At 50.4% G+C, this 26,699-nt stretch overlaps 2 protein-coding genes and 1 long non-coding RNA gene across 3 annotated transcripts in view; 1 reads left to right on the forward strand and 2 right to left on the reverse strand.

Moving 5' to 3' along the window:
• Positions 1-14,932, reverse strand: part of LOC144165696 (uncharacterized) — a 57,299-nt gene extending 42,367 nt beyond the window's left edge. Inside the window, exons 1-3 of the mRNA XM_077695502.1 lie at positions 14,782-14,932; positions 6,330-6,432; positions 280-480 (exon numbers count right to left, since the gene is read on the reverse strand). Coding sequence (XP_077551628.1) covers positions 280-480; positions 6,330-6,416 — 288 coding nt within the window. The 5' untranslated portion in view covers positions 6,417-6,432; positions 14,782-14,932. The remainder of the gene's footprint in view (positions 1-279; positions 481-6,329; positions 6,433-14,781) is intronic.
• Positions 14,933-19,027: 4,095 nt separating this feature from the next.
• LOC144148406 (epithelial splicing regulatory protein 2-like) lies at positions 19,028-19,624 on the forward strand. Its single transcript, XM_077679969.1, has one exon. It carries the CDS (start codon positions 19,028-19,030, stop codon positions 19,622-19,624), a length of 597 nt encoding a protein of 198 aa, XP_077536095.1.
• A 4,259-nt stretch (positions 19,625-23,883) lies between these two features.
• Positions 23,884-26,265, reverse strand: LOC144179552 (uncharacterized). The gene is made up of 2 exons (XR_013324282.1): positions 26,169-26,265; positions 23,884-25,920 (listed from the first exon to the last, which is right to left on the reverse strand). It is a non-coding gene; the product is annotated as an uncharacterized LOC144179552 (long non-coding RNA).
• Positions 26,266-26,699: the final 434 nt, after the last annotated feature.

The following is a 26,699-nucleotide window of genomic DNA, read 5'->3' on the forward strand; positions in this document are numbered from 1 at the left end:
CACGAGAGCTTCGCGTTCAACCATTGTCGTCTTTAGACAGAGAGGTTCGTGATTTTTATACTTGTGGCGTCCTTACTGGGCGCATAGTATTGTAACTATCACTAGTTAAAAGTGTCCACCCTTCCTGATATATGACGCCAGGCTGTTCCCTCCTACTCTTTTGCTCCTTTCAGTGGCCTGTACAGGTTGTGTGTATTTCTTAAACGAGAGCCAGCGCCAAGCGATGTGGTATTGCGAGATAAAAAGAGGTGACGTGACTGTGGAGCCTTGTGCGCTCACCGTGGGATGCACGCGGTGTTCTTGCTCATACGCGTCGATGGGACTGTAGCCACCAGACTTGCAGTAGTCGTGGTCATAGCCGCTCACGGTGGACTGCGCGTTAACGACCTCCTCTTGCAGCATGAGCGTTGGTACGCCGTTTCCGCCGAAGACGCTCTCCCTGATTCCGAAGGCACCAAGATCTTCCTGCTCCACCTCCATCTGCAATTTGAACCCCCGACGCTGTCACACAGCCACCTGGTCTGGGGCTCAAGCAAGCAAGCCACTCCAACTGGTGCGTCAGCTGTAACGCAGGGAACGCCTCTGAGCCGCGTTGCGCACAGACCGAGTGAGCCACTGATACCCACTCGGACGGCGCTCCCTAATCCCTGCCATGTCAGAATGCCAGCGGAGCAAAAAAAAGAGGGAGCGCCTCTTGCATTTGCTGGCCTGTATATCTCGCTGCAACGTTACAGCGGCATGCGGCAGTTTAAATAGAAGTAGTCGAACCCCTTCCCTTGAAAACATTCTTCGCGGTGGATTAAACTTACAAAAAAGTAATGCTACTCATCGCCTCTCGCTGCATCTTCAGCGAACATAAAATTTTTCTGCGATTAGCCCTGTTGCCCAGCGCAGACGCCGTCCGAGTGCCGCCGTTATGTCGTCTTTTCACTGTTGCGCCGATCAAAAAAAATTGACGTGGGCTTATCGCGGCCCCCTTTCCTATATTTGTTTTTACTCTGGGGACATTGTAGGGAAGCTAATGTATACAGAAAGATTTCAGGTTGAAGCACCCGCATTGCTAGCATCAGGTTTTGAGGCGCGCTGATCTTTATGCTATATATGCCGCATGCCGCATTCGAAGCAAAAAACTCTGGGAAGCTTGCTCTCACGCGCAAGACCTGGATGGCGAAGCTGTTGTAGGTGATCATCGACCGATAGAAAGTTGAGTTTAGTATCGTTTTGGTGTCGTGGTTGACGTCGGCGGCATGGGATTTCAATGACCTTTATGTTAGGCAAGGCCACAAGGAACTCGTCGTTTTGGTCGACGTTTTAATACGCCACTCTGCTGGCGCGACTTATCGTCTCTATAATGGACGCTTCGCACGTCGAGCCTATCGAAGCGCAGCCTCTTCCTCGGCCGTACCTGCGAACTATCCGCGGTCGGGCCATGTAGAGTCAATGATCACTTATGCACCAGCTTCGACATCAAGGACATTCGACATTCTACGGTAGAGAGCGCATGCGCACGATGACACGTGGACGAACGAACGAGGGGCGTACGCTATGACGTGTCTTTCTCGCTCCGAGCAAGTGTTGCCACGATAGTGCGAACGTTGGAGTTTTAGGGGCGAAGCTCCTTAGGGCGTGGGTCTGTCCATCCTCGACGTATGTATGTAGCCACCTCTAGTTTAGTTCTTGGATTGTTTACTAGATGGCGTGGCTACCTCTAGTTTAGTTCTTGGATTGTTTACTAGATGGCGGTACTTGTATATGATGAAAAGATGCGCTTGGATTGTTTACTAGATGGCGTGGCTACCTCTAGTTTAGTTCTTGGATTGTTTACTAGATGGCGTGGCTACCTCTAGTTTAGTTCTTGGATTGTTTACTAGATGGCGGTACTTGTATATGATGAAAAGATGCGCTTGGATTGTTTACTAGATGGCGTGGCTACCTCTAGTTTAGTTCTTGGATTGTTTACTAGATGGCGGGGAGCGTTGTAATAAAATCCGTTCGCTGTTGGCGCGCGCTCGGAGTCGCCCGATGGATAAGGCTGCAGATGTGCGAGCCCGCGAGGCAGAAGCGCTCCGTGAAGCTGCGCGACGCCGCCGCCAAGATCCTGCCGTACGAGAGCGGGAGGCCGAAGCGTGTCGTCTGGCTGCGCGACGACGCCGCCAAGATCCCAGCGTTCGAGAACGAGAGGCCCAAGCGTCACGGCAACGGCGCGAGGACCCTGCCGTACGCGAAGCGGCACGGCTGCGGCGCGAAGAGGATCTCCAAAACGTCAGAGAACGGGAAGCGGCGGGAAAGCGGGCGTATCGGCAGGCAGACCCCGATGCAGTGAGAGCTCGTGAGGCGTCTGCAAAACGCATCAGGCGAGCTCAGCCCCAAGGTGCCGACGCGCGGTTTAAGCGAGACTTTCTAGACGTTACGTTCGGACACAGATGTAGTGGGCGAACTTTCACTGAAGAGTCACGGTTTTACCGATGATCTCCCCTCAGGAGCTTCGCCCACTCATCATCATTCACCCCGTGGATATGCTGTGAATTTTTTTTTTTTGTTGTTGTTTTCTTTGTTTGTTTGTTTGTTTGTTTTTGTGGCCGATTTTGGTCCACCTCCCTAAGTGGGTATGCTTCGCTTGACGAACGTGCGCTCGAAGCACGCATGCACGAGCACTCGGCATTTTCTTTGTATTTTTAACTGCAGACACCGTACACAAACGATTTGCTCAACAGCTACCCAGCGCGTCGTCGTCGTAACCACCGAACGCCTGCTCACTAACGCTGTCGTTGCGGGGAGGGGGTAGTGAGTGCGAGGCCGGTTACTCGTACTCCCGTCTCTCCCGTGGCTTAGATAGGGCGTCGGGGCATTGTCTAAGGGTACTGGTATTGTCGCCACCCCCATCATACGCGCACGGAGGGCGAAGCGTGCGCCTAGCTTTTGAAGGAAGCTGTAACGAAGCCGATCGCGGAGGCCAGGCTTCGAGGCTTCGTTCGCACTATCGTGGCAACACTTGCTCGGAGCGAGAAAGACACGTCATAGCGTACGCCCCTCGTTCGTTCGTCCACGTGTCATCGTGCGCATGCGCTCTGTACCGTAGAATGTCGAATGTCCTTAATGTCGAAGCTGCTGCATACGTGATCATTGACTCCACATGGCCCGACCGCGGATAGTTCGCACGTACGGCCGAGGAAGAGGCTGCGCTTCGAGAGACTCGACGTGCAAAGCGTCCGTTATATAGAGACGATAAGTCGCGCTAGCAGAGTGGCGTATGAAAACGTCGACCAAAACGACGAGTTTCCTCTGGCCTTGCTCAACATAAGGTCATCGAAATGCCACGCCGCCGACGTCAACCACGACACCACAACGATACTAAACTCAACTTTGTTTCCGGCAATGATCACCTACAACAGCTTCGCCATTCGGGTCTTGCGCGTGAGTCCAAGCTTCCCAGAGTTTTTTGCTTCGAATGCGGCATGCGGCATATATAGCGTAAAGATCAGCGCGCCTCAAAACCTGATGCTAGCAACGCGGGTGCTTCAATCTGAAATCATTCTGTATACATTTTCTTCCCCACAGTATCCCCAGAGTAAAAAAAAAATTCACAGCATATCCACGGGGTGAATGATGATGAGTGGGCGAAGCTCCTGAGGGGAAATCATCGGTAAAACCGTGACTCTTCAGTGAAAGTTCGCCCACTACATCTGTGTCCGAACGTAACGTCTAGAAAGTCTCGCTTAAACCGTGCGTCGGCACCTTGGGGCTGAGCTCGCCTGATGCGTTTTGCAGACGCCTCACGAGCTCTCACTGCATCGGGGTCTGCCTGCCGATACGCGCGCTTTCTCGCCGCTTCCCGTTCTCTGACGTTTTGGAGATCCTCTTCGCGCCGCAGCCGTGCCGCTTCGCGTACGGCAGGGTCCTCGCGCCGTTGCCGTGACGCTTGGGCCTCTCGTTCTCGAACGCTGGGATCTTGGCGGCGTCGTCGCGCAGCCAGACGACACGCTTCGGCCTCCCGCTCTCGTACGGCAGGATCTTGGCGGCGGCGTCGCGCAGCTTCACGGAGCGCTTCTGCCTCGCGGGCTCGCACATCTGCAGCCTTATCCATCGGGCGACTCCGAGCGCGCGCCAACAGCGAACGGATTTTATTACAACGCTCCCCGCCATCTAGTAAACAATCCAAGAACTAAACTAGAGGTAGCCACGCCATCTAGTAAACAATCCAAGCGCATCTTTTCATAATATACAAGTACCGCCATCTAGTAAACAATCCAAGAACTAAACTAGAGGTAGCCACGCCATCTAGTAAACAATCCAAGAACTAAACTAGAGGTGGCTACATACATACGTCGAGGATGGACAGACCCACGCCCTTAGGAGCTTCGCCCCTAAAAAAAATCTAGGAAAAGGGACCGCGATAAGCCCACATCAATTTTTTTTATCGGCGCAAGAGTGAAAAGTTGATATAACGGCGGCACTGGGCAAGAGGGCTAATCTTAACATTCAGTACCCCACCCAGGGCACTGCCACACCCCGAGCGCGAGAAGTCACCAATTCGGGCGGTAAAGAGGCCGTCGTCATAAGTTGCCATGTCTCCCAATTCCTGTCAGACGTACCGACGTACAGGCCCCTGCAACAAAGAACTTAATGGTAGAAACCTTGTGTTCTGTTTTATGGCGTCACTGAGCCATACTTCGAAAAAGCTTTCTTTGGACCTGCGAGGCTTGCATCTACAAAATCCAAGAACGAATTGCAGCGTCCGTACATTACCACTGATAGCGAGCACGGGCATTCAAACTTTGTTTTGTGCGAGTGGCTGCACACATGCATCTGCGGTAGAAAGTAGAGATTCCGCAATGCATTTCTTAGAAAAGAGGAAACCTGTCGAGTAGTGTTTGTTGGACTCTGGTGTATATATCTTGTGTTCTCTTCTATTTTCCGCTTTCGTCAGCATTTTAACTCGCGGATTAACTAATGTACACGTCGAATAAAAAAATGTATGTCATCAAGTAAAACAAAGGTTTACACTATACCTCTAGCGCTGTCAAAAGACTGGGGTCAGGCAGTTTTCAGTTAGATCGACATGTTCATCCAGTCTCGAAAAAGGTCCCGCCACAAAGATCCGTGTGACTGTTTCGAAAATGCGATTCTTCGTTCACTGTGCTGGCGGCCGGGCTGTTTTCTGTACTCTGTATATATAATCAGCCCAGGTAAATCATATTGCGACGTCTTCGCCAGCATATATAAACGATCGAAATACGCGTTATTCATAGCCCTCAAAAATGTTAGCGCACTGTTTCTCTTCGAAACAGTCGCATTCCCAAATGCTTACTACTGATTAGATTTGAATGGCAGCAAGTGAGGCGTGCGATGTCTGTGACACGCCAGAGACCATACGACATGTCCTATGCGGGTGTCCACGGTTTTCATCTGAACGAAGCTAACTCCCTTTGACAATACGAAAGTTAGACTCTCGGCGACCGTTCTCTGAGGAGACAATCCTGGGCCACTGGACTTCTCCGTCATCTACGGACAAGGCGACAAAAGCGCTCCTGTGTTTACTAAAAACGACCAAACTGCACAAAAGACTGTATCTCAAAAGACTAACCGCTATGAACTCACTGCACTTGTTTGTCTATAGTGTCCAACCGCTAGGAACACCACTTTAGGCTATGTCTGTACCTTTCCCCTTCTATGTCTGTACCTTTCCCCTTCTTTTTCTATTTTCCTCTTTTTCCTCATTGTTCCCCTTTCCCCCGTGCAGGATAGCATACTAGGCCGTAGCCTGCCAGGGTTAAGGCTTGGGCGAGTTGGTGCATGATTACAAAAGGGGAACAGCGCAAACTCAGACAAAACACAAGAAGAAGAATGTGACAAACACGAGCGCTCTCTTACAACTCTTACAACTCTGTCTCACAACTCTGTCTTACGAGCGCTGTCTTACGAGCGCTGTCTTACAGAAAAGGAGATTTGTAAGACAGCGCTCGTGTTTGTCACATTCTTCTTCTTGTGTTTTGTCTGAGTTTGCGCTGTTCCCCTTTTGTAGCCGTAGCCTGGACTTTTCTTTACCTTTTCCTTCTCGCGCGCGCGCTTTCGGTTCGCGCTATGCAGCGACAGGGTGCCGAGAGCGTGTCTTCCACGAAGAGGAGGAGGCGGTCGCCCGGACTGAGTGTGAAGTATGCGGAAGCCATGCAGCTGAATCGGGGAGATAGAGTCGGGCCCCTCTCGCCACAGTTGCGAGCATCCTGGGGGGCGCTGTGTGCTTGCAAGCGCGCGGGAATGCAACGATCAAACCCGACATTGTGCGTTCTCGTCAATGCCTTGAAAGGGCAATTAACACGAATATGTCTCACCTGTGGCTCTATTACCACAGCGCCCTCTTGCGAAGCTCCGAAGCCAGGCTCCGTGAATTCCGATTCCGCGCGTGTCTGGGCGTCCATGTTGCCAGTTCAGGACCTGAGAAGACGAGCAGGTTGAAGGCCTCCAGTTTCATACCGAATGGAGCACCTTGTTTTCATTGTCTACTGCGAATTCCAGAGGCCGTGAAGATGGCCACGAGTATCAAACCCGGTTATAGCGAACTGCAAATGCGCCACGACTAGTTCGATATATCCAATGTTTTGATATAGCCGAACCCGCCTGTAAGGTCCACTTATGAGATTAGCGGCCAGGCGCCCGGGCTGCGCGTGAGAACCCGCCACTCTGTCTGGTGGCCCAGCACTGTAGACTCTACGGTGCAGCCTTCGCCAATTTATCACGGCGCGCAGGGGAGACGGATTCTCTGGCCCACCACATACCACAGGGATAATCCCCCATTGAGAAAGCAGACGGCGCCGCCGGATTCCGGGACCGTCCGCGTGACGCGCGGAGGTAATGGGATTACCGGCGTCGAAGCACGCGCCGCGCAAGACACCATTGTTAACGCGCCCCGGCCGGCACAGAGCACTGTCGCCGTCTTTCGCTCTCACCCCCCGGGGTCCCACGCACCTGCTCGTCTGCGAGCGTGCCGTTGGCCCAAAGACGGCGGCGCCTCATTGAATGTTCCGTGGCGTGCTGAGTGACAGCTGTCTACGTGAATTTGGGCACTCCCTTACGCGTGTACGAAAGCTACAGGGGCGTTCCCGAGAGAGGGGGATCTCGAGGTTTTATAAGGCCAAACTTGGCCGTTGGAAATTGTTCTTGTCTGAGCGCTGAGCTGGGCAGTTCCCGGCGGGAAAAGGAGTCTCGACCGTTAAAGCTAGGTTGGGATTTGTGAGCCCCCTAGTCGAGGTTAAGATCGCGTCGGAGGTTTAGGGTGCAGCGCCGTACCGGTCAACTTGACGGATCTTGCGGCGAGACAGAGTCTCGGCCGTCGTTTCTCGAGCGGTTTGTGTACGCTCCGAGGAGGAGAGTTGGACGAAGTTGAGGAGCTCGAGTGATTTGTGCGCACTCGGAGCTAGCGTCTAGCTGAAGTTCGAAGTTTTTCTTTCTATTACTCATGTACCCAGTTTTCCTACTGTAAATAGCTGTATATAAACTCATCATTTCACTTAATCAACCCCGACGCCTCGAGTTCGTCAATTCTACCGCCATCTCCAAGAACTTCAACAGCATCGCCCTGCCAGCCTCCTTCCAAATCAACCGGAGCCCGGGCGATTGGGTTCCTGATCGACACCGGACTTCGGGGAAACGAACCACAAACCATCTTTACTCCGCCTCTAATGAATTTATTGGTACGAGTTCGCAATACGCGGGAATCCCCTTGCCATCCCCGCATGCAGAAACGAACAAAATAAAGTATGTCATTACCATACACAAAACAATCAATTTATGGCAAATAATAAAGCTACTTTCCACCTTAACGCCTTAACTGCCTACTTCCAAAAAGCGGTGATTTTTGTTTTCCCTTCGTCAACTAGCACAGCATTCTTTACACGAGGCATTGTTTGCTCCAGTTCGACTCCGTGTCCTTTAATATCGAAGAAACATTGGCGGAGGTCATCGACTGCCAAAAGGACTTCATTAAGCGTCGGATGGCTTTCATTCGCGACATCCTCTGCCTCCTCAGTGCTTTTAATCAGCATTACGACGGGGCTGCTGACGGTGCCCGCGTCCGACGGGCTTACTGTGACGGCAACGTCGTCGTCGACACTCAGGAAATATTCGAAAGACACTCCTTTCGTCACAGCATCGGGAAAGTTGGCGAGCTGCCGCCAAGGTCCGGACTCACTGACTGCGCGGGTTCCGTCATGAGTTCCGCGCGTCGGAAACAGTTACGGAAAGTGTCGGGCGTCATGTCACTCCATACGAGGCGCAATGTCTCAGTCGCGGCCTTTGCTCAGAAGTCGCGACCGTTCAAAATCTCAATCGCCGCTCCGAGACCATGCATTTTGGCGGCCATTGTAGGCACGCTGAGTTCGATATATCAGATGTGAAGTTCGTAATATGGAATGTGTTTCGCGTGTATTTCACGCAACTGATTTATTTTCGTTCGATATATAGCATAATTCGCTCTATCCGGGTTCGCTATATTCGGGTTTGACTGTAGCTGAGTAACGATTAAGAAATTCACAGTAGAGTTCGCCAGCAAAGAACTGACCTGTGCGACCGGTTGCTTTGTTTATTAGTATTATTCATACAGTGCATGTATAGCGGTAACCACGCGGAGGGAGTTCATCAGGCGTCGCGACGCGATGGTGACTCTCAGTCGCGCGACCCCGTCGCTCGCCGACGCAGCCACACGGGAGCGAAGACGACAGAGAAACGCGATATCAATGTTCCCGCACTACGGCCAGCAACGCGCTCTGTCGGCTAACTCTGTACAAATACTATTGCGAAAATAGGCGCGGCAGGTATGCGTTTTATGTGTGCGCTTATTTCAGAAAAGAGAAAGAAACGTATTGCGGACATTGACTGCGGGGTCTAACGCGCCGACGCACAGGCGATGAGGCGCGCCCTAGTGGAGGGCTCGGAATAATTTTGACCGCTTGGGGATCTTTTAGTGCGCCGAAATCTCCAACACACGGGCGTTTTCGCTTTTCGCCTCCATTAGAAAAGCGGCCGCCGCGGCCGGGAATCGAACCCGCACCCTTTTGCTCAGCAGCACAACTCCATAGCCACTGAGCCACCGCGGCGGGTATATCGCGGAGAACCGAGAGACGTACTTCTCAACGGTACGTAGTGCAGCTGGCCGATTCTTTGTGCTATCAACCTTAACACGTAAGTTGCGGCCCTGAAGGGACTCTAGGTCCTATTGGCTAGTCTGTACGACCACTTCCGAGCGACCAGCGATACTTTCTGGCGATCCAAAAACGGGCGAAGCGACGAGCGATTCCCCCCGCGGCAAACAGCGCCACGTCGCTCCCCGCTTCTGGTGGAAAATCGCTCTGTGTGATTGCGCTTTCCGAGACATTCGGGGGAAAAAATCCCGCACTTTCACGGTAGTTAACCTTTTCAGCGGCGGCGGTGTTTTCGCCATTTCGTGGTGTGGAGCGCCACTTTTGTAGGAGCACTGTCGGGCTGGCTTACAAGCGCAATAAATGGCAAATTTGGGTATACCAACCCTCCCAGGTTAATTCAGTGACAACCCCGGTTACCTTCGGGGTACCTTTTTCAGTCACTGCCCCCGCATACCGAAGCGATCGCAACCTGGTGCAAGCAAATTGCCTTTACCGTGCGGCGGCCGGGTTTGGTCAGCTGTACGCAACAAACACCACCGTGGACAATGCAACTCAAAGCAAGATGAAAAAATATTGCAGGATATTTCAGTACACTCTCTCGCGAACGCGTTTCTTGGCTATGCTTGTCGCCGAGCCTCCTGCTTAGCGCGACTATAACCTACAACCCTGGCACCAGACTGACGCAACTACTTTTTCAAAAATCGCTATTCATGCGCTGCTACGCTGTCTCTATATGCAGAAGCTTACAGCTCTATTCAGAGGTTTACCAGAGGCGTAAGATAGTTTATTATATATATATATATATATATATATATATATATATTCATGCTATCCCTCATTAAAATCTTTACCGAGATTTAATAAACTTGTTATAGATATTGCTCAAAAGGACCCCACAACCATTTTGTCAACATTCTATAGAATATTTCTATTGAGTTTCCGTTACAAATTGGCCAGCACGTTTCAATTAAAACTCGATAGAGCCAAGTCAGTAGGCCTTATCGGTTCTGAATGTAGTTTATGAGTTTTTTATGGGGTTTTTATAAAATATATTCAAAAGGTTTTCTATGCAATTCTTACTGAGTACAGTCGCAACAGCCTGTTGCGTAGAAATCAGGTTTGAATACAGTTTCTGACGGAATTTTATTAAATTTATGGCAATTAATGTTTTATAAAATTCCTATTGAGTATAACCGTAACATCGTGTTGCGTGTAAATAAAGTTTGAATAGAAGTTTTGATCAGTTTTTATTAAATTTGCCTCGATTAGCTTTCTTAAAATTATTATTGAGTATGGTCATATCAACCTGTTGCGTTCGAGTCAGCTTTGAATACAGTTTCTGACGGGTTTCTATTAAATTTATCTCAATTGAATTTCTGTAAAATCCTTATTGTGCCCAGTCATCACACCCTGTTACATATGAGCTAGGTCTGAACAGATTGTCTGATGAGTTTTTATTCAATTTATCTCTATTACCCTTCTATAAAATTCTTAGTGAGTATAGTCGTAATATCCTGTTGCCTGTGAGTTAGGTTTTCTGGCAAGTTTTAACAGAGGAGCTTTGCAGGCGCTCGAACTCTCCGTCGCTGATGTCCGCCATCCCAGGCGCCACCGCTCCCAAGTGCTCCCAAGACGAAGTGATGGGACGTCCACGCGCGATCTCGCTTGATGAGGCGGGGCAGGCGGCGCTATATAGCACCCCACATATATGCACCGATAAGCTACCAGACCTCCGTGGGTGGGCTATAGAAACGCAATACAGAGTCTATTGAAACTCAACATAATCAAGGTAATAAGATTCATGCTGCGTGTTCGTTATAAAAAATTTATTGCCTGTCTAATGACCACAGTCCACACATTCGGAGTTCAAACGACTTAAGAGAAAGGCATACAAAGTTTGTTAAAACTTAATATAGTGAAGGCAATAAAATTCATGTTGCATTTTAGCAATAAAAAGTTCATTGATTTTATATTGGCCGCCGTTTTTGAGATGGGAGATTTGGTTCACTCCATAAAAATGCAATATGAAGTGTATTAAACTCAATATCTTGAAGGCAATGAAATGTTGGTAGAGGTTTTGCAATACAAAGTTTGTTGACTTTTAACGAGCACAGTCTATAAACGACGAGTTTTAATTTACTTTTTATTGACTCTATAGAAACACAGTAGGGGGTCTATAAAACTCAACGTCCATTTTCATGAGGGATGCGTCGTAAGCCAATGGGAACTGACCGCGCGCCGAGTGTTTTTTTCCCGTTTTTTCCATTTTCTTTTGATGCGCCATATGAAACAGTGCGCGCAAAGTGCTGCTTCCTGTTCATTTTTTGTTCCATGCTACAGAAGAAAATGCGCTGAATATTTGTTTGTTTCCTTCTTTCGGATGTACGAGCGCCATCCAAAGCATGGAATGACATGGGGTGTGTTAGCAAAGGGTTACCAGCTGTGAACAGCTTTTTGCCGCAGACGACATTCGGGTGGGTGCGCGCTTTTGCCAGCCCAGCCAAGCAACGATTTCGCGTTAAAAAACTTATTTGAGCACACCGCCGATCTCACAGTAGGTGTGCACCTCCCCTAGTATGAATCGGCATTCATTTAGCGCAGCGGACCTAAAGAAAGACGAAATAGCAACGATGGCAGGCCGAGCAGACGCGTATACAGCATAGAAATTGGGATTAAATGAAGCGCAAGCAGGTGCAGGGGCGTCAGAAAGAACTGAAAAATATTGCCCGCGTATCTGCTCCTTTCGTTGCAAACTGTCGACGTAAGACGATAGTCGCCGAGTGGCCGTGCCAAGTAAATGCCTCCCTTCCCTTACTTACTCACCTCTTATGCTGTTCCAATCCCGTTTCGCTCCGCCCAAGATAAACACGCTAGAAGTTTGCTAAATTGTCAATTTAAATTTACCGCCTTCCACTTCTCCAGGCCCGGTGTCTCGATGCCAGCGCTGCCGTAGGGCGGAGACGAGCGCGAATCGAGGCAATCCTACTACAACATTTATAAATGCCACGTTGTCCAGCGACACATGCGTTCCAAGTGGAACGTGGAACTTATCCAGTGGAAGCTTTCGTTGCTGTTGCGGTTTGATTTCTTGAACTTCCGGCAGCAGGGGTGCGGGAGACAGCAGGGGAAAATGTGATTTTTTTTCAGTGGATGTAGAATTGCATTTGCAAAAATCAAGCACCCATGAACCTACCTCGGCAAAACTGAACGCCACTCACTCACACTCACACCGAAAAATAAATTTTTTCTGATGCACTCATACCGGTCACGGTGGCTCAGTGGCTAAGGAGTTGTGCTGCTGAGCACGAGGTGACGGGTTCGATTCCCGGCCGCGGTGGCCTCTTTTCTGACGGAGGCGAAAAGCAAAAACGCCCGTGTGTACAAGATTTCGGCGCACGATGAAGATCCCCAGGTGGTCAAACTTAATCCGGAGCCCACCACTACGGCGCGCCTCATCGCCTGCGTTGGGTCGGCGCATTAAACCCTGCAATCAATCAATCATCTGATGCGCTCATCACTCACTCAGACTCACTAGTGGCCTTCACCCCTCGCACTCACTTGCGCTCACACTCACCGCTCGGCATCACCACTCGCACTCACGTGTTCACGCTCACCACTCGCCATCACCACTCACTCGCGCTCACCCCTCGCCAACACCTCTCGCACTCACTCGCGCTCGCCAATCGTCGTCATCCCTTGCGCGCGAATGCGCGCAGCAGACCCTCCATATAAGTCATGAAACGGAACAGTATCAGTGCATTACGGCGACAGAAGTCCACAGAAGTCCATCCAAATCATATTCCTAAATCAACGAGGCACCAGAGAGTTAATTCTACGCTGCCCCATAGCAGGAGCTCAGTGACAACATACTTCTGACGCTAAAAGTACACTAGCCATTAACCACGATCCCAGCGGGCGGCTCCTGCGGCGAATGGCCAACAGCCAGTATGAGCGGAATAGTGGCGCTCACCGCGGTAAGCCCTGCAAATGATGCGTGTAGCGCGAGTTCCCTCGCGAGTGATGAGCGGGGCTCACTGCGCGTGTGGCTCGCACTCACACGCGCTCAATCTCGCCAGTCCGAAACGATGGCGAAGCTCACTAACCATTCATGAGTGGTGAGTGGGGAGGGGGGGGGGGGAGGTGGGCGGGGTGAGTGCACTCGTGAGTGAGCCTGGCGACCTCTGTCCATGATTGTTTCAATAAATGAGCACTGCAAAATTCATTTATGTAGTAATTTTCCACCTGATATTTACCTAATGTTTTCTTCTTGTTCAACAATGTTGACAAGAATGAACATTGGCACCGCGCTTAGGGGCTTAGATTTTCCAATGGGCATATAAACCATTGTGCAAAGCTTGGTCGATTTGGCCAGGCGCCTGAATCGAGTAACAGACAGACAGCCACATCAAAACTTTCGCGTTCGAGTAACCCAAGAAAAACTATCGTCTTTAAAAACCAAACAAGGAATAACACATTCCGCACGCGCAATCTGCGCACACTATCGTCTTTAGAAACTAAACAAGCAATAACAAATTCGGGGCGAAGAGAAAAAGACGACCCCGCAACGCTCATGCACGGCCAAGGTCGCATGTAGTCGCATGCATGCACACGGTGAGTCACGTGGTCCGGCAGGGCGCCCGGCTGCGGAGAGCGCATGCGCCGGCTCTCAGCGGCTAGCGAACGCGGTTGTCGACGAAGCGACGAAGCTCGGCCCGGCGATTCCCGTGATGCATTGTCAAGGGTACGGCGCAGCTGCGGTCGAATGAAGGTCAACCCCTCTGCGACGGCGAAGCCGCTCGACCAGATCAGCGTTGATTTAAAAGAGATTCGTACCACTGAGAATTGATTGATTGATTGCAGGGTTTAACGCGCCGACGCAACGCAGGCGATGAGGCGCACCGTAGTGGAGGGCTCCGGGTTAAATTTGACCACCTGGTAATCTTTAACGTGCGCCTAAATCTCGTACCCACGGGCGTTTTTGCTTTTCGCCTCCATCAAAAAAGCGGCCGCCGCGGCCGGGAATCGAACCCGCGTCCTCGTGCTCAGCAGCGCAACGCCTTAGCCACTGAGCCACCGCGGCGGGTACCGCACCACTGAGAAGCGAGGCGAAGGTGGCTTAAAGGCGTCAGGACAAAAACGGGCTAGCGTCATGTGCACCGGGAACTATATTGAAAGTGTTTGCGAGGAAACGCAGTCCTGCTTACCCGATCTCGCGGAGAACCTTCGATTAAAAAAAATCTCCTGGACGCGGCCCCAACCCCGAGTTGCCAGCGAACTCATTCTTCGATGTCGGCATGAGCGACGACGCCCAGTAAGAAACAAAGGAACAAGCACACGCCGCCGAGCCATTAGGCCTGGCATAAAACTGGGGCTGATGATCAGCCGCAGTTTAAACGAGACGACGCTCAGAGCACACGCCGATCGCCTGCGCTCCGACGCATGCAGGCGCAACATAAGATGAGACGTACGATGGAATGAGGTCGCGCAAAAGACAAGGACGACGAGAAGAGAGGATAAGGTGAGTTGTTCCCCTCTTCTCTTCGTCCTCGTCGTTTGCGCGAGCTTATTCCTTCGTACGTCACGAACCAACTAACCAGCGATCAAGTCCTACTAAGATGAGGCAGTTAAAATTTCGTGCTGTTGTTACCTTTACAATTATTCGAAGACGCCGGGCTGCAGGTGGAGGACGCCGGTCTCGAGAGCAGCGAGCGACGGGGGCCGAAAAAGTGACTCCGAGCACTGCGAACGCTTCCGGGCACGTGAACCGGCGTTCGCTCTTTTTTGTTGTTGTTGTTGTTGTTCACCTCTTATAATGATGATAGTACTTTTATCTGTGGCGTTTTTTTTTATTTCTTGCACGATAATCATTATAACCAAATTTATTATTCGAATTTCGATTTTAATTGCTGTTGTGCAAGTTTACAAGATGTAAAAAATGAAATTTTCGATCACTCACCAGTTACTACCATTTCGAGTGCTTCTCGGGTGCTTCTTTTTATAGGTATAGATGAGTGTTAAATGTTCTAGTCGCGGCTTCTTTTCCAAATGTATTACAGGCGCTACGGCGTATGGCTGTTACAGTGGCCAAGTAGCGCCTGCAGAAAACATAACATCCCATCCAAGCTCGAAACTCCAAGCTATCGTGCAGTCGGACCTAGGCATTTTTCAGTTGTGAATATCGGTGCATTGCTGAAGAACAACCGTTTATTCCCATTTACATAAATGCTTCAGTATTTTTACACAAAATTTCCAAATGCAGTACAAACTGGCTTCGGTTTGAAGAGAGTTCACTTTTTATCTACTGTCGATGCGTTTCACCTCGCTGTGCAACCTTTTTTTAAAAGAAACTTATGTCTATTTCCACTGTAAGTCGACTTCGCATGATACATAAAAACTGTGATGTACATCGTTAAACTAAGCAACCATTGGTGGTGTATGCTGCGTTTACCCAAAGCGTGGTTGCGTCGCTTATGCGATGCGTATTTTGTTTAGTGAGCGCAGTGCCCGCACGCAAATGCTAAAAATATGTGAGCACTCTAAGCCATTGTGTGAATTGCTTCCCATGAATTTACGTCAGCCAATGAGGTAACCCTGACCCTTCTCGGTTCATTCGTTATTCAAAGCATATCACATGTTAAATATTATTATCGAAGGCAACGAAGTTCACTGCCTCTAATGAATTGACCTGCAGATATTTTTCAAGGCAATATGTAAATGCACACGCCCAGGCGTACAACTTGAAATCATCTGCATTTCAAATTATTGCGCAAAATTTTATTGAGAAAAGTGTTTATTGCAAGCAATAAATCATTTTCTCAGTAACAGCGTGTACTCCACTAAACCCAACTGTTAAGTTCGGGCCCCTCAGTGGTTAATTAAAACCGCCCGGCAACTAGATATCTTTCGCTGGCGTTAGCTTGTTTACCTCTATGGTGTTTGTTACCGCGCCGGCAAAGCTGAATTAAGCCCGTTCTACGTGGGGCGTTTTTCGCCTGCCAATTCGGTGGAACGAACATTCGCACTTCCGAGGTTCGCAATGCATGGAAAATGTCGTCTACATGGCCTTCGAACGTCGCGATTTTTGCACTTCAGAAACACATTGTTTGCAGACCGAATTAGGTCTGCCACGAGCAAAGCTTGTTGTGATGTTAAAAAATTTGTTTTATTGTACTTTCTGGGGAAGTTGTTGCAGATTGTTTTGCAGTAAATATGAGTGTATTAGAGGTTTCATTTAAGAATCGCCAATTATTTTTCAGTATACGCACACATAGCAGAGAAGATAAACACAGCAAGCAACCCTGGGTTCGCTGGTTGTGCGTGCCAATATAGTGCCTAGAATATACTGGTATATTCTAGGCACTGTAGTGCCTAGCACATTTTGGTGTACCTCTGACGGGACTTCATCGGTTCTTATGTACTTCTCCCGAACTGCTGTGATGTCCGCGACATGCGCGGACATCAATTAAGTATTCGCTGAAAACGGCGCCCGACATCGTGTTGTGAACACGCGTACGTTTGGGGTGGTGCGCCCGCGCTTACGCCGCGCGTATGCAAACAATGCCATCTGGTTGCTAAGCGTGCAAATGTTGATGACGTGACGTGGACGTGACGTTCACCTAGCTGTGTTCCTATTGGCAGCAAGTTCCGGCCCCACACCTAACGCCGCACGAGCGGCGTTCGCCTTGGATGCTCGATCGTTTCAAACATTTGGCACTTCGCCGCAGCAAAGAAAAGAGGTCGTTTTGCCGCATGAGCGGCACCGCATCTGCGAATTCGCAGGGAAAATTGCACCATGTAGAACGGGCTTTAGGCGCGAGGGGCGCAAGGAGAAACCGCGGAGGCTTCTTTGTTATTCGCCGCGCTTTTTTGTGCACCCTACGAGCGGGCCCCGAGACGACGCATACAAACGATTCGGTCACTCCATAATATCTGAAAGGAATGTAAGCTTTCGGAGGGGAATTTCCTTGTGTTCGTTTGAGAAGCCGGCGGAAGGGGAACGTTGACATTTTAATGACCGCGATTACCACCACCAGAATTCCCAAGCCGGACACGAGCTGTAGGTCGGTCAAGGCGTCAAACCTTGGATCAAACATAGGAATAGGTCACTAGACGTTCTGTCTGTGATAGTTGCCCTGCTCAATGTTACTGGGCGGAGTTTCAGTTCGTCTCACGGCTGGCCCTGGCGACCCGGCGGCTGAGATGCGTCAATGGATAGGTGACCAGGCTTTGTTAGGCGCTCCACGTGTCTACAAAGGAAAGGAATTTTGGCGGCGTGGAGCACAAACATAGGCGCGCACGGTATGACAATACTTTAAGACGTGCCGCCCGAGAGCAGATTCCCGTCGTTAGGTCTGCCTTTCGTTGGATGGTTTTTATTTCTGTTATATGTGTGTTTTGCGGAATACTTTGGGTTTCTGTATGAGAGTGAGAGAGGTGCGTCACGTGACTATTTTGAACCCACCTAGCATTGTCACGGTGGCAAATCAGTGGCCTTGAGTGGGCTAATCAATGAGCTATCTTCACTCTCCAGATGTGACGTTCCTGTTGTGGGCGGAGTTTTGTTGGTAAAACCGAGGAGTTTGAGGTTTTTGGGAGACGGACACGATCATAAGCGTTGAGTTGTAAATACGTAATGTAAATAAAGTGTACATATTGTACATTTTGAGTTTACTTGGAGTAGACCGTCGTCGCCTATGTGCCGTCGGCCAACGAACCGTCGAGGCATCGTTTCATCGGATCATCCAGCATCGACTTTGGCGAACAATTCACATTTGAAATTTAACTCCAACCGTCAACGCACCTCACAGAATTTGGCATTGGCCAATACAAGTGACAGCGTATAACGAAAGATGTTGTCGTGGTCGTTACTTTTTTCCTGGACCTGTCCACTTGGAATATTGGACAGAAACTGGCAGCTTAGGGGAATAATTCACGAAATTCAAGATAATATGAATTGTAAAAGTGAAGGTTGTAGCATAGTTCGTGCCCCGTGACGCCTCACCGTGATGGCACGTCAATAGAACTGGTGACCACTAGTCGCGCTGAACTCTGACTCTAGGGGAAGCTGATGCGCTTGCCAGTTTTCTGGCTTACCTAAACATGTGTCAAAATCTTCTAGGCTAATCCTAAGCGTTCTCGACCGCTAAAAATTACAAATGCTTTATGACAGTAAGAAAGTGTTTTTGACTAGCTTTCCGGCATAAGACGTTTCAGCCTCGGTCGGGACGAGAGCTGATAGAATGCGTATTTTGCGACCAATGTACTCACGGCTTGGCCTAGACAATATTCACAAGGACTGTACCTCGTGCCCTGTGACAAAAAACCGAAAGCGAAGAAAATGTACTCACGGCTTGGCCTAGACAATATTCACAAGGACTGTACCTCGTGCCCTGTGACAAAAAACCGAAAGCGAAGAAAAGGTGCAAATACAATGTAGCAGTGAAGAACAAGAACGTGAGCAGACTTGAGTTCTCCGGTGATTTTCTCTTCTTTTTTATGTGCTTTTCTTTTTATACACCGTTTCAACTAAGTCTCACTTGTGCTCCGCTGTTTCGTCATAACTAGCTCGATTCACTGAGCAAACCAAGTTTGCCTTGGCCAATCCCCCTTAGTGGGTATGCCCCATTTTTATCACCAATCGTCATCGTCAGCAACCAAGGGTCTCAGCGCGTGAAGGGTCGAAGCCGCCTACCTGCAGTACCGCCATGCAGCCGCTCTCGTTCAAAGCGCCGTTTACTCCAGAGCCTTTCGTCGGAATGTTGCCCCGCTTACCGCAGCGGTCTTCCCGGAAGAACTGCCTGCGCTTGCGAGGTTTGCCTGTCGGGTCCCGGCATGATGCAGTCCTGGGCTTTATGGGCGATTTCCGGCATTCGGTCGCCCTGCAGGGTGTCCACATGGTCTACACTATTGAGGGCCACCCAGCGGGCGAGGCGTTCGTCCAAATGGACTCGGAATACGCAGCCTTCCTGGCTGCCATGTACCTTTCCGGCCGCGTTATGACGGGGAGGAAGCCGAGGCGCATCCAGGTCTTCCAGTGCTCGGTCGACGACCTGAACAAGCTGGTCACGGAACCTGTGCCCGTGGCTCGCTTCGGCCAGCCGGGTTCCCCCTTCAGCGTCCACCATACCGAACCGCGTCCGATGCGGCCACCCGGCGCGGTCCCTGCTGTGTCTCCCGCGTGCATCCCGCCAGCCGCGTACTGGCCCTTCAACAGCCCCTTCTCCACTTCCTGCCAGTCGGAAATGGCGGGCGCCACGAGGGTTGTCCTGCGCGGACTGCCCTACGAAGCCAGCGTGCGGGATATCCTGGCCTTCTTCCGCGACTTCCCGTACCTCACCGCCGACCGTGTCTACCTGCGGCGTAGAGCCAACGGTCGCCCAAGCGGCCAGGCCGTCGTGGCGTTCCCGACGCAAGCCGAGGCCGAGCGCGCCGTGAAGAAGAAGCACCTGCGCATGATGGGAGACCGCTACGTAGAGCTCTTCGTGGACTGAAGAGGAACTCGTGCGGGCCAGGCGGGCTGGCAGTACGCAGACTCGTTCGGTTAGCCCTGCTTACTACCGTCGTGCCTGCATGTTTGCCAAATGCCTCTCAATGCATTCTCCCGTCTTTCCGTACAATACAAGCACCGGGGTTGCCTACTTTGAGCGTGCTTGTTTTACTGTCGATGTGTATACATCTTTTAATAATGCCCACCAGCGTTTCCTCCATAGTCGCAAAGTGCTCTTTCCTGCTTAGTCGAATAGGATTACATAGGAAGCAAAGTATTGTCTCCCATATTTTATGTGATTCACGCATCGTGCGTCGAGCTGTAGTCCAAATGAATATTTGTATAACGCCAGATTAGGACAAATATTTCTGCAATTACCACGGCAGTTCGCGCATCCAGGGTAAACGTACACCACCTCAGGGGTGCTGTAGTGTTTGTAAGTCACTCTTATTATAGGCTAAAGATTTATATGTCTTATTACGAGAAAACGCCGAGCAGGGTTGACCGAACGACGACCATTAAAACTTGCTCGAGCGAGAATTTTGTGCTGATGTTCATTAAATGCGCAGGAATTATGGCTTCGCTTCACGATGCTCCCTCGACCTCACTGCAGTGTGTCGTGTGTTATTCCGGTTTAGGGAAGTGTCGTGCACGCCTACGCCGGCCACCCACGACCGCTCGGTGTCCCTACCTCCACTGCGCTTGCGAGCCGGACGATTCGAATGTCAGCAAGCGCGCCTGCCAGCTTGGCGCCGTTCAGGCTAACGCATTCTCCGTCACCTTCGGCCATCTCATAACCGCTTCCCTGGCACGCTACCCTGAAATAAACTACTCTCTCTCTTCCCGCCACCCGCGCAGAGTGGTTTGAGCCAAGAAAAGCGAGGGGGAAAATGTGGTAGGTCATTTTATTATCCTTGAAGCTGGTACAGTTTTGTGAAATGCTATAATGCCATTGAAACTGGTACAGTTTTGTGAAGGCTATAATGCCCTGATATGCTCCTTAGTTTTTCAGACTCCGCTTTTGTATCACCGCACAATTATTTTGCCGCGTGTGTTTATGTAAGTAAGGCACTTCTTGGCGCTTGTGCAACCCCACCGCGGTGGAACAAGTGCTCAGACGCTGTTAGTGGCCCTACGCTGTGCTGATCAGCCCAGGAACAATGGTTCTGTTGTGTCGTGGGCGACGGCGAGCGGCCTCGGCGGCGACGGGAGCGAAGGCTCAGCGCGCCGGGCCCACGCACAAGCCCAAGAAGAAAGAGTGCGGCCTGCTCGCACCAAGACCAGAGCCCAAAGAGCACGTTTATTCTTCAACAAGACGACACCTAGACGCATACGCACGTGACCCGTCACGTGCGACCACAGCAACGACATCTAGTTACAATTAACACAACCAAGCGCCCACAGTGAGCGGGCGCTCCACTAGAGGGCGCCACTACACCACATCATCTTCCCGTGCAAAAGAAGTTCGCACACTCTGCGAAATACGCCACTACACCACATCATCTTCCCGTGCAAAAGAAGTTCGCACACTCTGCGAAATACATACAGCATCTTAAATGCACACTGCACATCATTCTCCCGCGCTTTGAAGAATGTCTGCATCTTCCTTTCACTTGACTCACACAACAGGCTATCAGTCGCTCACGACAGTTCTATAAGTCCCAAAAAAAAAAACCCGTCCAAAAAACATTTTCGCTCACGACAGTTCTCTAAAGTCCCAAAAAAAACCCGTCCAAAACACTTTCAATGATGATATACGATTCAACACAGACATGACACGTTCAACATGACGCAAAGCATGAACCGTACGTATACCCCTTACTGCACATATTCGCGAAGCCACTGAGGCTGCTTAGTCTTACGGCGCGGACGCGTAGACGTTGAACTTGCATTATTTGACGATCCAGAAACCCCCTCATTTTCCCTTGTGTTGTCTACATGGCTATTTGGATCTGTTTGTTCACTATTTTCTTCCTGACATTCTAATGGTTCCCAAGGGACAATGGATTCAGACCTTGCACTGGTAGAGACCTCCGACAGATCAGGGTCTGTCTGAACACTGGGGCTTGTCCCTTCTGACAACTGTAGACTAGGGGACTGACTGTCACAAATGTCCAAGTTAGACAAAGAGTACAAAAACTCTTTATGCCTCGACGAGAGTTCAACATTGTCATAGGAATACGGTGCCGAGCCAACCTCAATTCCTTTCGGAACGACTGTGAGTTTCGAAGCGTTCCAGATCTTTCCATCACTGAGCTTAAAGGTGAAAGGTGCAACCTGAGCTTGCACTGTCAACGGCTTACTATACTTCAGAAATCCTTGCTTACGGAATTTTACCTTCACGACATCTCCCACCTTTATGCGGGTCGGCTGCGCACCTTTCCTTCTGTCAAAGTACTGTTTAGCTTTATGCTGCTTCGTGAAGACCTGATTCCGAACATGAGGCAGGAAATTGTCCGATTCTGCTGCCTTTTTACGTATTCTGAAGTTGCTAATATCCACTTTGGAACGAGGCTGACGTCCATGCAGCAAAAAAGCTGGAGAAAGACCTGTCACTGAATGTGGTGTGACCCTATACGACCCAAGAAATTGTGTAATGCTTTTCGAAGCATCCTTGCCTTCCAGTCTGGCTACCTGTAAATGTTCTTTGAGAACTCTGTTAAACCGTTCAATCTGGCCGTTAGCCTGAGGGTAATAATTCGACGAGAACACGTGGCGGATACCTTTTTCCTTTAGATACTCTTGCATTTGTTTGGAGACAAACTGGGGTCCATTATCCGTCACTAAAACCTCAGGGAGCCCTTCCCGACTGAAAGAAGAGTCCAACAACTTAATGACATCCTCAGTTGAAATGGAATTTGTGCCCAGAACCTCAGGCCACTTAGAGTAGTAATCGACTAATGTAACAAGAAATCGGGGGTACGACACATCTAACGGACCGACGATGTCCATTCCCAACTTTTGCCAAGGCCCTTCAGGCCATTCCACTGGCTGCAACGGAGCTACATGAGGCTTAGCAGACTTGTCTGCCAGCTGACAAACGTGACAATGCTTTACATGTTCTTCAACATTGCGATCCATTTGAGGCCACCAGTAACGTTCCCGGAGAAGTTGCTTCGTTCGTACTATTCCTTGATGATTTTCATGTGCTAACTCGAGAAACGTAGGTACCAGTACACAAGGAATGACTACACGGTCATCACGCATGAGTAATCCGTCCACAACAGAAAGTTCATCCCTTACATGAAAGTAAGCAGTTAAATCACTGTGTACCTTTTTCTTATCAGGCCAACCCTTTGACACATACTCTGCTACCTTCTGCAACGTCACATCGGCCTTCGTTGCCAGCTGCACGGTTTCTTTATCGACTACTGATGTTACTAATGACACTATCTCTTCCTCCTTAACAAGTTCTTGACCGGTCTGAATGGGTAATCTCGATAGAGCGTCAGCCACCAGATTTTCTGACCCTTTGCAATACTCGATGTCAAAATTGTAGTACAGCAGACGAGCTGACCACCGTGAAATCCTTAAAGGTCTCCGACCTGAGTCTCCTGCGGCTAACAAAGCAACTACAGCCTGATGGTCAGTTCTAAGTGTGAACCGTCTGCCCCAAAGAAAAATGTGCCACTTTTCGCACGCGAACAAACAAGCCAGCGCTTCGCGCTCTCCCACAGAGTATTTTCTCTCAGTCTCCGACAAAGTTCTAGATGCAAAGGCTATGGTTTCAAGCCGAGAACCATACCGCTGCTGTAGTACCGCGCCAATTCCCACATCAGATGCGTCGGTAGTTACTACTACAGGCAAGTCAGGATTAAAGACTTTCACGACAGGAGAACAAGTGAGGTACGCTTTCAACTGATCAAAACTGCGCTGAGCATCATCAGACCAACAAAACGTCTGACCCTTCCTGAGCATGAGGCGCAGTGGTTCAACTATCTCTGCATAGTTCTTTATGAACTTAGCATAGTATCCTGCAAGACCTAAAAATGATTGCAGTGACTTTATGTCCGTAGGAGCGGGAGCATGAACTATAGCTTTTACTTTGCTCTCCAAAGGTAAGATGCCCTCAGCCGAAATCTTGTGACCCAAAAAATCAAGTTCCTTGACCGAAAAAAGACATTTATCGTTCAACTTCATGCCACTGTTTGCTATACATGTTAAGACTTCAACCAGGCTCGCGTCATGCTCAGCTTGAGTCTTTCCCCACACAAGAATATCATCAAGATAGCAAACAACATTTTTGCAATTTTTTAAGATCTGAGACATCATTTTTTGAAAAACCGCAGGCGCCGACGCCAGACCAAAACACACCCTCTTAAACCTGAATAAACCTTCATGAGTCACGAAAGTAGTTAAGTCCCTACTGCCCTCTTCCAGCAACAACTGATGATAAGCCGACGCCAAGTCAAGCTTAGAAAAACAAACAGCACCATGAAACATCTGCAACAGCTCTTCAACATGCGGTAAAGGATACCCATCAATGATAATTGCCTTATTCGGTTCCCGGAGGTCCACACACAGCCGAATGTCCCCGTTCTTTTTCCGGACCACGACGAGCGGCGAAACCCACTCCGAGGCGTCGACACGCTCAATGACATCATTGTCCTCGAGGCGTCGTAGCTCGCTGGACACTGGATCACGGAGAGCAAGAGGCAATCTTCGTAGCTTAGATGCAACTGGAGTCACACCTGGGCGCCGTTGGATCTTATGCGAGACGTCCTTGACAAGACCCAACTCGCCGTTGAAGAGATGTTCGAAACCCGGGGGCACGTTCACGGGACACTGCACTGCACACACCGATGCTAGTCGACACGTAAGAGACGCACCGTCGATCTGAATGCCCAGTTGCTGGATGGCGTCGAGCCCCAAAAGAGATGTCCCTTTGTCGGTGACGTAGAATGTGACGGAGCAAGACCGTTGCAAGACTTGAACAGGAGCTTGAAATGAGCCGCGGATGCCGATACGTTGTTTGGAAAAATTCCACAAGTTGACGGAAGCCTTGGACAGCGCATGCTGTTTACTGAAGTGACGCTTGAAATCTTCGATAGTCATCAACGACACGGATGCTCCGGTATCGACTAAGAGTTGCATGGTCACTCCGCTGACTTCGGCTTGAACGACTAAGTCCTTCCTTGGAGGATTGTTGACGCTGACTTCAGCTTGGACGACTAAGTCCTTTCTAAAAGAAGTGCTGACTGTTAAGACGGAAGATCTTGCGGGTGCGTTGATCTCCGTGGATGCTGGATGCTCTACAGGTTCCGGTGTCGAAGCGGATCCCGTAGCTTCCTTCGAAGAAACTCGATGCACTGGTGCCGGCTTACGGCACATCGATGCGAAATGTCCCCACTTATTACAAGAGTTGCAGCGCCGATTTCGGGCTGGACAATTTTGAAATGCTGAATTATGCCATTTATTTCCGCATCGTTCGCACAACTGAAACTTGCCTGCAAACTTCTGCTGAACAGTACCGCGGAACTCTACAGCTGACTGCGGATGGAAACGTCCATCTTGGAGGCCACCATCTTGCCTTCCCGAACCCGGTGGAATGACGTCACGGCCTCCCCGGCTGGCCAGGCCATCTTGAATTCCTGTGCCGCCATCTTGAGCGCGCCGGCCTCCCCGGCGGCCCAAGCCATCTTGATTCTCCACGCCGCCATCTTGAGCGCGGCGGCTTCCCCGACTGTCATCTTCCGCGACGCCACCTTCTCCTCGTCGACCTACTGCTTGTACTTGATGATGCGAGCCGAAGGCTTGGTTCGCCAACGACAAAGATTCAAAACTCCGACCAATCTCTTCAGCTTTCTCCAAAGACAACCTTTCGCCATGTGCGAGCAGCTTTTCTCTAACCTGGGGGTTAGACGTTCCATGTATGATTTGATCTCGGACGCGCTCCGCGTACGTCAGCCCGAACTTGCAACGTACGGCTTTCTCCTTTAGAGCGGTCACGTATTCTAAAAAACTTTCCCCCCGAAATTGACGACGGCTTGTGAACTCATGTCGTTCAACAAGCGTATTTGTGGACGCAGCGAAGAGCCGGTCCAGCTGCTCCAAAAGTTGGTCGAATTTCGAAATGGCCGGAGCCGAGGATGCGGTCACACTACAGTCGGTCGCGGAGTCGGTCACGATAGGGCTGGTTACGTTAGCGTCGGTCACGTTACTGGCGGCGTCCCTCCTTGCTTCGTCCTGCTCCGCCTCAGCAAAATACCTTCGTTGCCCCTCCCTACCCAAAACACTGACGAGCGCCGACGCGCGTCGTCCGTCATTCCAGTCGCTGCCGCCAGCCGCCTCGAGATGGGCCTGAAACAATTTTTTCCAGTTATGCCACGGAATCGGAGGCGGCCCCGGCAATTCGAGGAAAACGGGCAGGTTATCGAAGAGGCCCATGCTGCCAAGCAGGAAGGAGAGAGATGCAGGAGCAGAAGCAGAAGAACGAAGTAGGGCGAGGCCTAAACGACGGTTCGACAAGTGTCAGCACAAAGAACGCTAGGCCTCGCGACGCCAGACGCGCCGGACAGTCACACTCGAGCGAGGTCAAACGCACTCACGTTTTCATTCTGCCGGACCCGTCGACGATGTCGTCGCAGCAGAAGAAAAGCATCCCATCCTCGTCGCCAAAAAGATGTTGTGTCGTGGGCGACGGCGAACGGGCCCGGCGCGCTGAGCCTTCGCTCCCGTCGCTGCCGAGGCCGTTCGCCGTCGCCCACGACACAACAGGTTCGATACCGGCCGTGGTGACCGCTTTTCAGATAAAGACGAAGATGGAAAATTCCCGTGTGTTGCGATTTCGGCGCACGTCAAATATGCCTTAGTGCTCAGAATTAATCCGCAGACTTCAACTATGGCTCGCCCCACTGCCGAGCTCTTGCTTCGAAAGGGAAACTTGAGACAAAATAGTGTTCACATAGGCGCCGATATCGAAATAGACATTTAAAATAGGCATATATGGCCATTTATAGCGCGCAACCTCCCCTACGGACGAAGAAAAAAAAAAGCACCAACCCGGGCTCGAGCCCGAGCCGCGGCTCGAGAGCGCAGGGGTTAGTAACCAGAGCGGACTGACAGATCCGTGGCCTTCA

This window comes from Haemaphysalis longicornis, unplaced genomic scaffold (assembly GCF_048455015.1).
Source record: "Haemaphysalis longicornis isolate Haplotype H1 unplaced genomic scaffold, Haemaphysalis longicornis Haplotype H1 scaffold_1, whole genome shotgun sequence".
Lineage (NCBI taxonomy): Eukaryota > Metazoa > Arthropoda > Arachnida > Ixodida > Ixodidae > Haemaphysalis > Haemaphysalis longicornis.

Excerpts from the sequence above, each read along its gene's own strand:
- LOC144148406 (XM_077679969.1), top strand. The coding sequence starts at position 19,028 with ATGGTCTACACTATTGAGGGCCACCCAGCGGGCGAGGCGTTCGTCCAA.